This window comes from Anabrus simplex, chromosome 6 (genome assembly GCF_040414725.1).
Source record: "Anabrus simplex isolate iqAnaSimp1 chromosome 6, ASM4041472v1, whole genome shotgun sequence".
In the NCBI taxonomy this organism is placed as follows: Eukaryota; Metazoa; Arthropoda; class Insecta; order Orthoptera; family Tettigoniidae; genus Anabrus; species Anabrus simplex.
In genome coordinates this window covers 215,273,814-215,287,478 of record NC_090270.1, presented here as the reverse complement: position 1 = coordinate 215,287,478, position 13,665 = coordinate 215,273,814, and the positions used below count along the sequence as shown (strand labels likewise).

Here is a 13,665-nt window from a genome sequence, read left to right as displayed (position 1 = left end):
CATACATGTTTAGGTGTCCGGTTTCTTTTTCTCTTTTTTTCTTTATTTTTACAATTTGCTTTACGTCGCACCGGCACAGATAGATCTTATGGCGATGATGGGATAGGAAAGGCCTAGGAGTGGGAAGGAAGTGTCCTTGTCCTCAATTAAGGTACATTTCCTGGTGTAAAAACCACAGAAAACCATCTTCAGGGCTACCGACAGTAGGGTTCAAATCCGCTATCTCCTGGATGCAAGCTCACAGCTGCGCGCCCTTAACTGCAAGGCCAACTTACCCGATTCAGTTCATTTAGCTGGTAAAATTACAGTAATTTAAGTCAGAATTCCTACACATATTATTGGCAACAAAATAAAATCAGTAGGATTTTGCCTAATTGATCTGGTTCAATTTCTTCTATCCATTACAAGTCCCCACATATTGTCTTCTTGGTTGCACAGTTGTTGCCATGTCAGGGAAATATTTACTCTAAGAACAAGATAATTACCTTCTCCAGTACCTTGCTTGCCACGTTGTACTGTGGCAGCCACAGTAGATGCTTCCAAGATGACACCAGAATGTTGCTGTGAAACATTGTGGTTTCCCTGAGCTGCCTGTTGCTTCTTGCCTGTCACCTGATAGCTTGGTGACCTGGAACAGAAATGTACTTATATTTGAACCCATTTTCAAAGAAATCTTGGGAAGATTTAAGTGAAACTTGAAAGCAGATGATGATGATTATGATCTTGCTGCACTCTTGTTGACCATAGTTAATTCCGAGATCTTTCATTTCATCTCAAGTTATCTTTTACATATGAGAGTCAATATGAAAAATTACTTGTGACAGTTATAAAGACTAGAAAATTCTTTATCAGTATTGTGGTAAACAGTACAAAGGAGTTAAGATTCACATTAGCAAAGCCTATCCAGAAGAATATTGTGCATTCATCTCTTACGAATAAAACCTCCATGGCTCCTACTCTGACCAAAATATAGACTCAGAAGATGTTGACTCATCTTTAAATGCAAAGACATAAATAATACATATGAGAGGGAAATGAGGAAATAGCTACATATATTTAAGCAAGAATATGACTGACTGACTTTAATGAAAACATTTCCAATATGTGATCCAAAGAATCCAGTAATTATACACAAGCTCTATTGTTAGCAAAAGACCAACAGTGAACCTGGGTGTCATAATGGTGGTACATGAGGGAAGTTGCTGACCTCACGAATCCCTTCTCTCTGGCCGAGAGGTGATATTCTCAAGGTGAAAAATGCTATTTCACAGCTCCTACTGAACAGACTGTGATAAAATCAAGTATGGGGAATTTGTGGATATTTGTAATTTAATGAAAAATATGTTCCAAGCAGTTTTGCATTTATTCAATCCAAGGTGAATGAGAGGCAGAGAAAACTTTAAAAAATTATGGATATTGTCTCCACATTCTGTATGATATCAACCCTCTCAAAATCACAACAAAAAAGGAATGTACATTACATTCTCATTATATTGATAATATTATAGTAAAATAATTCAAAGCTGATACACATTGTTAGCGCTTACATGTAGAATTATATCATACAAAATGTTTTGATTACATACGGCATAGTACATATTGGACCGAAGCAAATGAAACACTGCTCACTAAACCAAAACAGCATGGAAATTATGTTCAAAATGTCCTTTAAATCAAAGTAATGATTGCTATTTTATATTGTTTGAACACTCATGTTTTCTCTCATCAATAAGTTATATTGCTCATTTGGACACGGCTACACACCAGTGGTGGCTCGTGGCTGTAAAGTACGGTGAAGAGCTATTACCCGTTCGCTTTTGAGTGACAGATTTAGAAACTTCTTTCTTTCTTAATCTGCTTACCCTCCAGGGTTAGTTTTTCCCTCGGACTCAGCGAGGGATTCCACCTCTACAGCCTCAAGGACAGTGTCCTGGAGCTTCAGACTCTGGGTCGGGGGAGGATGACCAGTACCTCGCCCATGCGGCCTCACCTGCTATGCTGAACAGGGGCCTTGGTGGGGGATGGGAAGATTGAAAGGGATAGACAAGGAAGAGGGAAGGAAGCGGCCGTGTACTTAAGTTGGGTACCATCTCGGCATTTGCCTGTAGGAGAAGTGGGAAACCACGGAAAACCACTTCCAGGATGGCTGAGGTGGGAATCGAGCCCACCTCTACTCAGTTGATCTCCCAAGGCTGAGTGGACCCCGTTCCACTTTTCAAATTACGTGGCAGAGCCGGGAATCGAACCCGGGCCTCCGGGATGGCAGATAATCACACTAACCACTACACCATAGAGGAGGACAAGATTTAGGAACTATGTGTTGTTTTTGGTTGTTTTGTACTCGTACCTGTGACTGGCGGAGGGTCCAGCACTTGACCACGATTTATTGAATTTAATGTTTCGTCATGACCACGAAAAGCTAGTTCTTGCTTACTTAAATAGAGCACTGCATCAATTACCAACTGAAGGAAAAGCCTATTTAAATGGACATTTTCACTGAACTGTACAATTACAATATACAGTCTGGCATTTTCCTTCAGGACATTAGAGATCGTATTTTGTTTTGTTTCCAATGTCTTGAAATCTAGCTGCCGTATTTTATGTTCTGCAGAGTCTGAGTGCTTATGTAAAGAACGTGTTATGTTCAAAAGGGCTGAAAATCCTTCTTTATTCCAAACGTTATTTTTATTGATAAAAGGCAAGCAGGCCCAACAAAACAACTTCTGTGGAGCTGGAGAGGAGCACAACCATGAAAATTCCTTAAACCATGATCGTTTGAAACTAAGATTGTAAGATTTACTGGAATGTTTCACTTCTTTTGTAGCACAAATTTGCAGTGATTTAGTAGGGCGATCAAAATGTAGAACTTCATTCTGATCTTCGTTTCTCCAACGTGAAAATGGTGTTTATAATAAAATGCACACTATGTCATATATAGGATACATATTTAAATAAAACAGCACAACACTACGAATGAACCACGATGCATAAGTACTCGTACTTCACACAGGATGACGCAGGGAAGACGAAACATTCCGCTCTTCCGACAACTTCACTAGCACATTCCGCTATGTGGAAAGTACGCGGGTTACGTCACGGTTGTCATGGCAACCGCCAAGGCCAAGCGCTAGGAGGGAACACTTGAGAGGTAGAGGCAGCTGCGGAATCTCTCGTCTTCACTCAGTCTCACGCGCCGTACTGTGACCGACAGCCGGCACTTTCGTGAGTTCCCTTGGTTCTCATCAGGTGATGAGGTGCTCCAAACGCCGTACAAAAAAACATTTTCTTTCCGTAAAACCAACAAATGTCATAAGAAAAATAAATTTAAGTAATTCATTATGGTAAAAATAAGTGGTGAAGTGGCACTTCACCTACTTCACCTGAAAAGCTGCCCCTGGTACACACACTGCGGGGTTGTGGGTGTGAACTGTGCTGTGTAAGTGGATTTGACTATATTTTATAGCCGAATGCCCTTTCTGACGCTGACCCTATACGGAGAGGTGCATTCACTCGCCACAGAAATGCTGGTTAGTGAGAGAGAGTGTATGTGTATGTAAAGAGGAGTGTATTGTGTCAGTCAAACACAAACACCCAGTCCCCAAGTCAGAGGAATTAACCTCACAAAGTTAAGGTCCCTGGTCCAGATGGGAATTGAACCCAGTACCCCCCCCGAACTGAAGGCCTTGACGTGGACCATTCAGCCAAGTAGGTAGACAAATAACATATATATTAGGCTAAAAGTCAAATATGGTATATAAAATGAATAGGAATATATTACACTAGATAAGTGGTTCTGAAACCTACCCCTGAGACTTTTAGTGGGGTACACTAGCAGCTTTCAGGGAAAAAGCGAAGAAAAATTGAAATATGGAAATAAAAAGAGGCTAATTATGTATAGTCTATATGGAGCCACGCTTCCCTTGAAGGTTTCACCTGGATTACAACACATTAGAAAACTGTGTCACGCCATGCAAGCACTCCCATCCCATTGAAATTTTCATTGTTTGCAATGTCTGAATTCAAGAATTAAGGTCGAAAATTTTTCATCCTTATTGATTTGATATTGAGGTTAAAACTTTCATATAAACAGGGTATCCTGTGTTGCTTTATTATCATTGTCTTATATTTGATACAGACAAACTTTGTGATATGTTATAAAAATGTATTTTTCACAATCTTGTCTTATTTACGATGTGTATTTAAAATAATGGTTTATAATCAATTAATAATGCCTCAGTAATTAGCTAGGAATTCATATTTTTAAACCTATCATTTAAGGCTGTTTTCATGGGAGTACATTGAACTTTTAGCCACGAGTGATGGGTACAATCCCATACTACTGTAGTTTGAGAACCTCTGCACTAGACTATAATTTATAACTGGTTTCTTTAGACTAACAGAATTCCTTTTTTTATTGAATACCTTTTCCTGCTTATTTTAATTATTTCTGGGGTCACTGGAGCAACCCAGGCTCATTTTGGTTTTGTTCATCGGCCTGACACTACTGCCGGCGCAGAAAGTATGTGCGGTCGAGTTTAAACACCAATCTACAATATAATCACACCATCATATGGATTGTTTTATTCTGAGTTCTGTGGTGGTATTTGCATATTTTTATGTTTCTTGTGAAAGTTATAATAGGCGGAATGCAAAAAGTACCTATTTTCTTGCCCTGTTTTTATAAACAACAACTTTGTAGTACCATTACATGAAAACGCACTGTCCGATTTTCATAAAATTTAGGTGGGTTATGGAACGCACTATTATGAATACATTTCTGAAGTTTAATTACTTTACATACTTTGGCAAAAAAGTTATTGTTTTGGTAAAAGGCTGTTCGTTTGATACTGGGTGGTATTCCAAAATCGAGACTGAGTTCATCAGAAAGGTCTGAAGTTTCTTGTTTCAAATCGTTGTATACCGAAAATGTACAATGATTTTTGTATTTTATACCAATTTTTATTTGAAAGTGAGCGAGCGATATGCACTCAGGTGTATCATGCAGCTTGAGCAAAAGGTTGTCCAGTAAGCGGACAAACGCCATTGCGTGAGCTCACTTTCACCAAATACAGTAGAGACAATACGCGACATTTCCGGATTTAGCCTTGTTAAAATGGGAAACAAGTCACAAGTGGCGCTCTTAGTGGCTTGACCTGAAAATTCGCGCTAAATTCAAATATCAATGGAAATGTATATACGGAAATGGATAAATAAATTACGTCTAGAAAGAAAGTGTTACTAAGATATTAACTTCAAAGTTGCTAAAGCAATTCGGGATAAATGAATGAAGAATTATTTAACAGGTTATTATTTAAAGACTGAAATTGGACATAGCCTATAATCAAGATGTGAAATGGCTTGATCTTTCATTTATGCATTACAGCTTTAGAATTCCTACCTGAACGTTCACGGCTAGATTTTTCTCTTTTCCTCATTTAAAAGCATTGTATCATCATATTAAAACACTTGTCAACAAAAATATCGGCACATTCCTTACACACATGATTCAATGAATTTACATTTAAGAGCTGGACAATTTTCCTTTTAACTTGAAGCCTACTAACAGAAAGAAAATTATAAATTTAGCCTCAAAAACATTCAAACTTCCCCTATAAGAAATACTTGCCATAATGCCATTACATTAGCGTAAAGCTAATTTGCATCATATTGTTTCAACAAAATATGTTTATTTCTTAAATCACCCATATTTTCTTCAGTGCTTGACAATGCATTACGGAATTCCAAATGTGGTAACTTGGAACATAACCAGCCACACTCATATGCATATGTATTTTCCTGAATAAAATCAAACCCACAGATCACACCTACAACAACACATCGGTATTGCAGGTTAACTGCTGCACTATACAATAAAATGTGCGTATTACATTTTAAGCCAGTTAAATATGGGTCAGGCAGGTCAGAAGATTATGAAGTTGTATAAAAATCTCTTTGTCACTGGAAGAATATATATGCAACACACAATATTACTTACATTTTATTGTCACTAGGGAAACGGAAGAAAGATCGCGCATTCTTTTCTACTTCATAGTTACTGCAGCCAAACACAGCACGTACCTTTCCCCTCATGTAGAGAGGAGATATCAAGGAATGACACGGTACTATTTAATTATGTCACCTCACTGAAAACGCATAAATAACACCAAAAACTTCACACATAAATACAAATACGTGCTCTTATGACAGAATCAGTAGTTCTCAGGTCAATCCACTAGAGAGAGCTCTAATAGCTGTCCTTTGATATCTCGCTTTGTGTCGCGTATTGTCTGTACTGTATTTGCTTTCACGATAAGATGATAAGCAGGTGAATCATGGTATTTCCAAACTTATTTGTGGTGTAGTTATTTGCATTCATCTGGGCTTTCAGTATCACTGGCTGTATTGCTCAGTTAAGACAGAGTTAAAAGTGCCTCCCAAGTAATGTTTTACGGAAGGTGAAATACGTATGATTGCAAGAGCAATTTGCTTTTTCACGCTAGAGGGAGAAAGGCAACGTGAAAACCGATATCCTGTGTACCAATGAGTGGCAGATTATCTTGGTATTTCGCTCCGATCAGTGCAGAAAGTTAAAGCGGAAAATGCGAAAAATTCGTGTGCTCGACCCCGTCTGAGAGGAAGAGGATATCGAGCAGGCGGCCAGGTATTCAATTGGATCAATTCACTACTGGAGTAATTCGCAGGTCTATTCACCCTTTCTGGCGAAACTGTTTCCAACTATTAAAAAATTGAAAAACTTGAAAAAATATGCCGGACTCCCCAATTATGTCATGTAAAAATGCTTCGTCAACTAATTCAAGGTATAGGTTTTAGGTTTAAAATAGTAAACCACAAGACTGTCCTTATAGAATCAGCGTATGTTTCTGCTTTACGGCATGCATTTTAAAGAAAAATATGACGACTCAGAGAAAGTGGGTATAAAGTGTATTACACATGAGACTTGGGTGCGGTCAAAATCACAGGTTAAATATGCCTGACAAGAAAACGTAATAGAAGCGTTGAATAGTAATTCCTCAAACTACGACTACTGTCGTGGTCATTTACAGGTAGTGAAGACGGCTTTTTGGGAGGGGCAAGAACTCTGCTTTGTAGGAAAGAAAGAGACTGGAGACTATCACAAGGAGATAAACTCTCGGCATTTTGAGGAATGGTTTCGCAAGACTTTAATGAAACGCCCACCGAAGTCGGCTATTGTGATTGATCAGGCACCTTACCATATAATGCTTGACCCGAGAACAAAAAGCCCAACGATGACGTAGCTGAAGACTGATATTTCCTGGAAAGAGTAAAGGAATATTTCTCTGCCGCCCTGATTGATCACGCTAACCATTATTTTGGAATTCCGCAAAAGAGATTTTACCAAATTACGAAATAATTGCGCCAAGATGTTGAAATGGTGTGGTTACCTGTCGCGCATTGCGAGTTAAATGCCATAGAACTCGTTCGGGCTTACGTGAAAAATAAAATAGCAAGTTGTAATATGGTAAATGCACAATAAAATGGAACCATGAAAATGTAATCAGAGATCTATGTGAGGAAATTTTGCATTCCATGACACCTGAACTTTGGAGAAAGTGTGTAATGCACGTACAGGAAATTGATAATTATTATTGGGAGGAAGATCATCTCTCAGAAAATACGTACGTTAATGACACAGCCTCTAATTATGATCTTGAGGACTCGGATTCCTAAAGTGATTGATAATTTCCACATCAGTGATGATATAGGCCCTATCGGATGAATAAATGACTCATGCAAACAGATGCTTAAATTGTAAATTGTAAATATACAGTACCTACTGTATATAAACCAGGTGGCTCCCGAACGCTGTACTTTCTACTTATGAATGCCCCGCACGCACAAGTGACGAATGGGATATCTACCAACTGATTTTCACAGGGGTACTACTGGCAGTGGGCAGGTTACGTCAGAATATAAAGAGTTAAGAAGCGGCCTATCGCTCGCAGCATGTTACTCAGCGCTACCAGTCTAATGCACCCCTTGCATTCGTAAACTTCGTTATCCACCGCGTAATTCTAGGCTGGTGTATGGTACAGCCGCACAATATTTGCTGTCTGCATATAGGCAATGGCTAGTGTGTTCAGCAACGACGAATATACAGACATTATTTTAATCAGGACAACCTAGATGGAATGCAGCTGAAGCTCCAAACAGATGTATGCCTTCTACAAACGTATTTCGCCGAATAGTATTAGTTTTTGTTTCATACAAGCAACTCTCTTATCGAGTGGAATGTCTACAAGTGTATAAATTAATAAGTTATTAAATTTCCCTTCCTGTATGTTTGGTGTGTTTACAAACAGTAGCAGCGATTAGGGGTTGGGGCGAGGAGGGACAGTCGCCCCTCACCCACTTTGTGGAGTAAACATTACATTTTTATTTCACTTTAGCCAGCTGGAAGTAGGAATTATTTAAGAAAAGCTACTTGTAAATGCCTTGTTGTCTTATCCGCTAATTATTTTCTTTATTTTCTTCAATTATTGTCGGAAATACGCACAAAATGCCGTTCGTCGCGGCTAACGGATTTGTATAGTGTTATGGTAAGTAGTGCAGACATTGCATTGCTGTGAGGAGGGGTAGTAGGGGTACATATTTTCTTGCCAAGGTCGTGGAGAGTGACAGAATGAAGAAATTTCGAACATTTGGGGGATGTCTTTGCCAGAAGATTATCAGACAATTTTCCTTTTTTGGGGATTTCCTTTTATTTACAGTACTAGACAAATACTTAGGCAAATTAGGAAATGTGGCACAGAATAGTCTTTTAATCGCCAGTTGGTTCACATGTGCGATACAGTTCGCACCCGCCACCCCACAGACGTGGGAAAAACAGTGGAAAAAGAAGAAAAGAAGATACCAGTTCTGAGAACCCAGTAGTCAGCGAAGATGCGATAACGAAGACTTCCTCCTTACCCAAACCATAACGAATAGAAGAAGAAGTTTGTGATTCTCACTTTTCGGAAGATTTAATTTGACAAATTTTTGATAGAAGGAAGGGAAGAACTTCTCCCAAGAACCAACAATCAAATGGTAAGTAAGCTAATATGGGAAGGACAGCTGAGTCAAAAGTGATGGAACCAACTAGAGGGGAAAATATCCTGAATGTGGTGCTGATAAAACCAGATGAGCTCTATAGAGAAACCAAAGCAATAGATGGTTTTAGTGATCATGAAGCTGTTTTCGTCATAGTTAAAAATAAATGTGACAGAAAGGAAAGTCTTAAAATTAGGACTGTTAGGCAGTACCATATGGCTGATAAAGCAGGCATGAGGCAGTTTTTAAAAAGTAGCTATGATTGGTGGAAAACGATAAATAAAAATGTAAACAGACTCTGGGATGGGTTTAAAGCAATTGTTGAGGAATGTGAAAACAGGTCTGTACCTTTAAAGGTGGTAAGGAATGGTAAAGAGAAAGAGATTAAGAAGGAGGTGCATATTGGAAAGAAATAGTTAGAAATGGTTGTGGAAGTAAGGAGAAATTGAAGGAACTTACTAGGAAATTGAATCTACCAAAGAAGGCAGCTAAGGATTACATGATGGCAAGCATAATTAGGGTCATACAAATTTTAGTGAAAAATGGAAGGGTATGTATAGGTACTTTAAGGCAGAAACAGGTTCCAAGAAGGACATTCCAGGAATAATTAATGAACAAGGGGAGTGTGTATGTGAGGATCTTCAAAAGGCATAAGTATTTAGTGAGCAATGTGTAAAGATTGCTACAAGGATACTGTCCAGATAGAGAAGGAGACTAATGCTAAAGAAGTATTAAAATTAATATGATAACAATGACATTTACAATAAGATAAAAAACTTGAAAACTAGAAAAGCAGCTGGAATTGATAAGATTTCGCAGGATATAAATAAATAAATAAATAAATAAATAAATAAATAAATAAATAAATAAATAAATAAATAAATAAATAAATAAATAAATAAATAAATACTAAAGACAACAGGTTGTGATATAGCACCATATATGAACTATTTATTTGATTATTATTTGCATGCAGGAGCTATAACAAATTAATGGAGAGTTGCTATAATAGTCCGTGTATATAAAGGAATGGGTAATATACATAAAGCTGAATATTACAGACCTCAGTAATACTGTGAGATATACCAGAGGCAATGGTATGTTGATAAACGGGGTTAAGTCAGGTTGGAGAGTTTCACAAATAGGAAAAATCCTCTCAGTTTTAATTACTGCGTTGATGGGGTGAAATTCCTTTTGGGGATTATTGTAACCATCTAGGTGTTAATATAAGCAAAGATCTTCATTGGGGTAATCGCATAAATGGGATTGTGAATAAAGGGTACAGATCACTGCACATGGTTATGAGGGTATTTAGGGGTTGTAGTAAGGATATGAAGAGCCTCCGTGGCTCAGACGGCAGCGCGTCGGCCTCTCACCGCTGGATACTGTGGTTCAAATCTCGGTCATTCCATGTGAGATTTGTGCTGGACAAAGCGGAGGCGGGACAGGTTTTTCTCCGGGTACTCCAGTTTTCCCTGTCATCTTTCATTCCAGCAACACTCTCCATTATCATTTCATAGCATTTATCACTCGGTCAATGACTGGAAAACAGGTTGTAGGTTTTCATTTTCAGTAAGGATATGAAGGAGAGAGCATGTAAGTCCCTGGTAAGACCCTAACTAGAGTATGGTTCCAGGGTATGGGACCCTCATCAGGAATACTTGCCTCAAGAACTGGAAAAAATCCAAAGAAAAGCAGCGCAATTTGTTCTGGGTGATTTCCTACAAGAGAGTAGCGTTACGAAAAAGTTTCAAAGTTTGGACTAGGAAGAATTGGGAGAAAGACGACGAGCTGCTCGACTAAGTGGTATGTGTATGTTTAAATTTACTCATTCGGGACAAATATTTCAGATTCCCTATGGGAATCAACATTTAGATCAACATCTGTATCATAAGTCGTATGTTCCGAGTTGTCAGCAGAGAGATGGCATGGAATGATATGAGTAGACGAATAAGTTTGAGTGGTGTCTTTATAAGTTGGAAAGTGGAATTCAAGAGGTCAAATTGGAGCAAATATTCATTTATAGGAAGGGGAGTTAGGGATTGGAATAACTTACCAAGGGAGATGTTCAATAAATTTCCATTTTCTTTGAAATCATTTAAGAAAAGGCTAAGAAAACAACAGATAGGGAATCTGCCACCTTTGCGACTACCCTAAATGCAGATCAGTATTGATTGATTTTGATTTGATTTAAACATGGTTTGCTGCCCCTTCCATCTGAGGTGCACTTAAGAGGGTTGCTGAAGGGTTTAAAATGCTCATATGGTGTAAATAAAAATGCTCTTGATGCCATTGAAGACTACTTCATCGAAGAAAGAGATGAGAATAAGAAGACAGGGCTTGTCATTTTTGATGAGGTGAAACTAAGAGATGATGTACATTTTAATGGGTCCTCTGTGTTCATAGATGGATTTGTGGACTTTGGTAATGTAACACCTGAAGATCAGGGTAATATGTTTGCTGATCATGCCCTTTTTTATGTGTGTACCTCTTACACATTTGGGTTAAACCAGTTGCTGTGTTTGCTAGTAAAATGGTACCCCCGGAGAGCTTTTGGAAAAAATATCAATACAAATTATAATCAAACTGGAACAGATAGGGTGTAAAGTGGTAGGGTTCACATGTGACGGTAGCCAATCAAACAAGCAAGTCTGGAGGTATTTACAAATATCAGGAAAGAAAGGATAAGTTAAGTATTGTTTATCTAACCCTGTTCACGGAAGTAGAAATTTATGAGCTTTTTTAGACGCAGTACATATTTTAAAATGTATATGCAACCACTTCCATGACAAGCATGCTGTCGTGTTTGATATACACACAGTGGACTATCGCTTCTGTGAACTTGTGTATAATAATGACAATTCAACAGAACTCGCTGATGTAAAGCCATGCAGTAAATTGACTTATGCACATGTACATCCAACCTCCTTCCAGCGAATGAACGCCCGACTAGCCTTTCAGTTATTTAGCACTAACATGGCAAAAGCCTTATATATTTTTAGAGAAACTGGCATTCCAGGTTTTGAAGACAATGAAGTGATGAAAGGTTTAAGCAGGTGTTGAATGATATGTCTGATGATTTAAATTCCACCACACCATAATTTTCTTTGATGAAAAATTCAAAACGCTATCAAATTTTACTAGATATGTCTGTAATTCTAAATAATTCAGATAGTAATCGAAATAGACTTTCAACCTATTAGGTCATGTTACGTACATTTAGTACGTGTTGAAGAGATGTTAAGTACAGAACAAAAATGGCCAACCGGACACCAGTGGAATCAAAATCAAAATCAAAATCTCTTTATTTGCAAATGAGGTGTTTACCTCGATGGCAAATGGTACACTAAAATACATTATTGTCAAGCACTAAATATTAAATTAACAAGAGAAGAACATTTTCCTATAATACAATATTGTATAATTTACGCTAACAATTTTTTTTATTAAACACACAGCTCATCCTTAATAAATTTACATTGTTTACAAAATTCTACTTATAATATCTCCTGCACTACTTACAAATATAGTCATCTGATATACAGTATGTGGAATTACTTTAAATGATACTGTACAACTGGTATAAGATTAAAATTTACATTGCATTTATTTACTTTTTCTTTTCCTTACCCGTTCTGGAACTTAAGTAGCATAACGACCTGCTGCGTCTTAACCAGAGCCCCTTTTATCACCACTTTTCAGAGTTCCGGTCCCAGGGCCCTCGAAGTCCCCACTGTACTTCACCCCTACAGGCAGTCCCCTACTTTGGCTGTCCATACTCCTTAGACCAGGGGATGGAATTAATTTATTCACACACATTCTGTATTTACATTAACCTGCACTGGTCGAATGCCCTCTAACATTTCATTTTTTTTTCTTTTTTTTTTTTTTTCGGTTGCTGTTTATTCTCTTCTTGAATATCTGTACAGATTTTGGAAAAGGATCAAACACTACCCCTGGTAAACTGTTCCACTCCTTCACACCCTTCCCAATGAATGAAAATTTACCCCAATCGCTTCTGCTAAAATTCCTTCTAATTTTATATTTGTGGTCAGTCCTGCCGATATAATTATTTTCCAACTGAAGCCTCTCACGGATATCTCCCCATGCTGCTTCTCCTGTATAGGCTCTATATAAACCTATAAGTCTAGTTTTCTCCCTTCTCTTACTTAAAGTTTCCCACCCTAGTTTCTTTAACATTTCTGACACACTACTCTTTCTCCTGAAATCCCCTGTTACAAATCTTGCTGCTTTCCTCTGCACACTATCTATTTCTTTTATTAGGTATTCTTGGTGAGGATCCCAAACACTGTTTGCATATTCCAATAATGGATGAACCATACTTAAGTAACTTTTCTCTTTTAATTCTTTGTTGCATCCTTTAAGTAGCCTCATTATGACATGTAACGATCTGTATGCTTTCCCAACAATGTCATCCAATGACCCTTCCAGTGCAAATTACTTTCAAATCTTACACCTAAGTATTTGCACTTGCCATCTTTTGGGATAACTACCCCATCCAAAGTATATTCAAATTCAGTTTTAAAACTCCTGTTTGTAAATGTTGTAACAGTTGATTTGCCTCCATTAACCTTC

At 37.9% G+C, this 13,665-nt stretch overlaps 1 protein-coding gene across 1 annotated transcript in view; it reads right to left on the bottom strand.

Moving 5' to 3' along the window:
• The window catches only part of LOC136876338 (NACHT and WD repeat domain-containing protein 2), a 355,527-nt gene that overhangs the window by 180,644 nt on the left and 161,218 nt on the right, over positions 1 to 13,665 (bottom strand). The window contains exon 3 of the mRNA XM_068228264.1: positions 486 to 628. Within this exon, the coding sequence (XP_068084365.1) occupies positions 486 to 628 (143 nt within the window). The remainder of the gene's footprint in view (positions 1 to 485; positions 629 to 13,665) is intronic.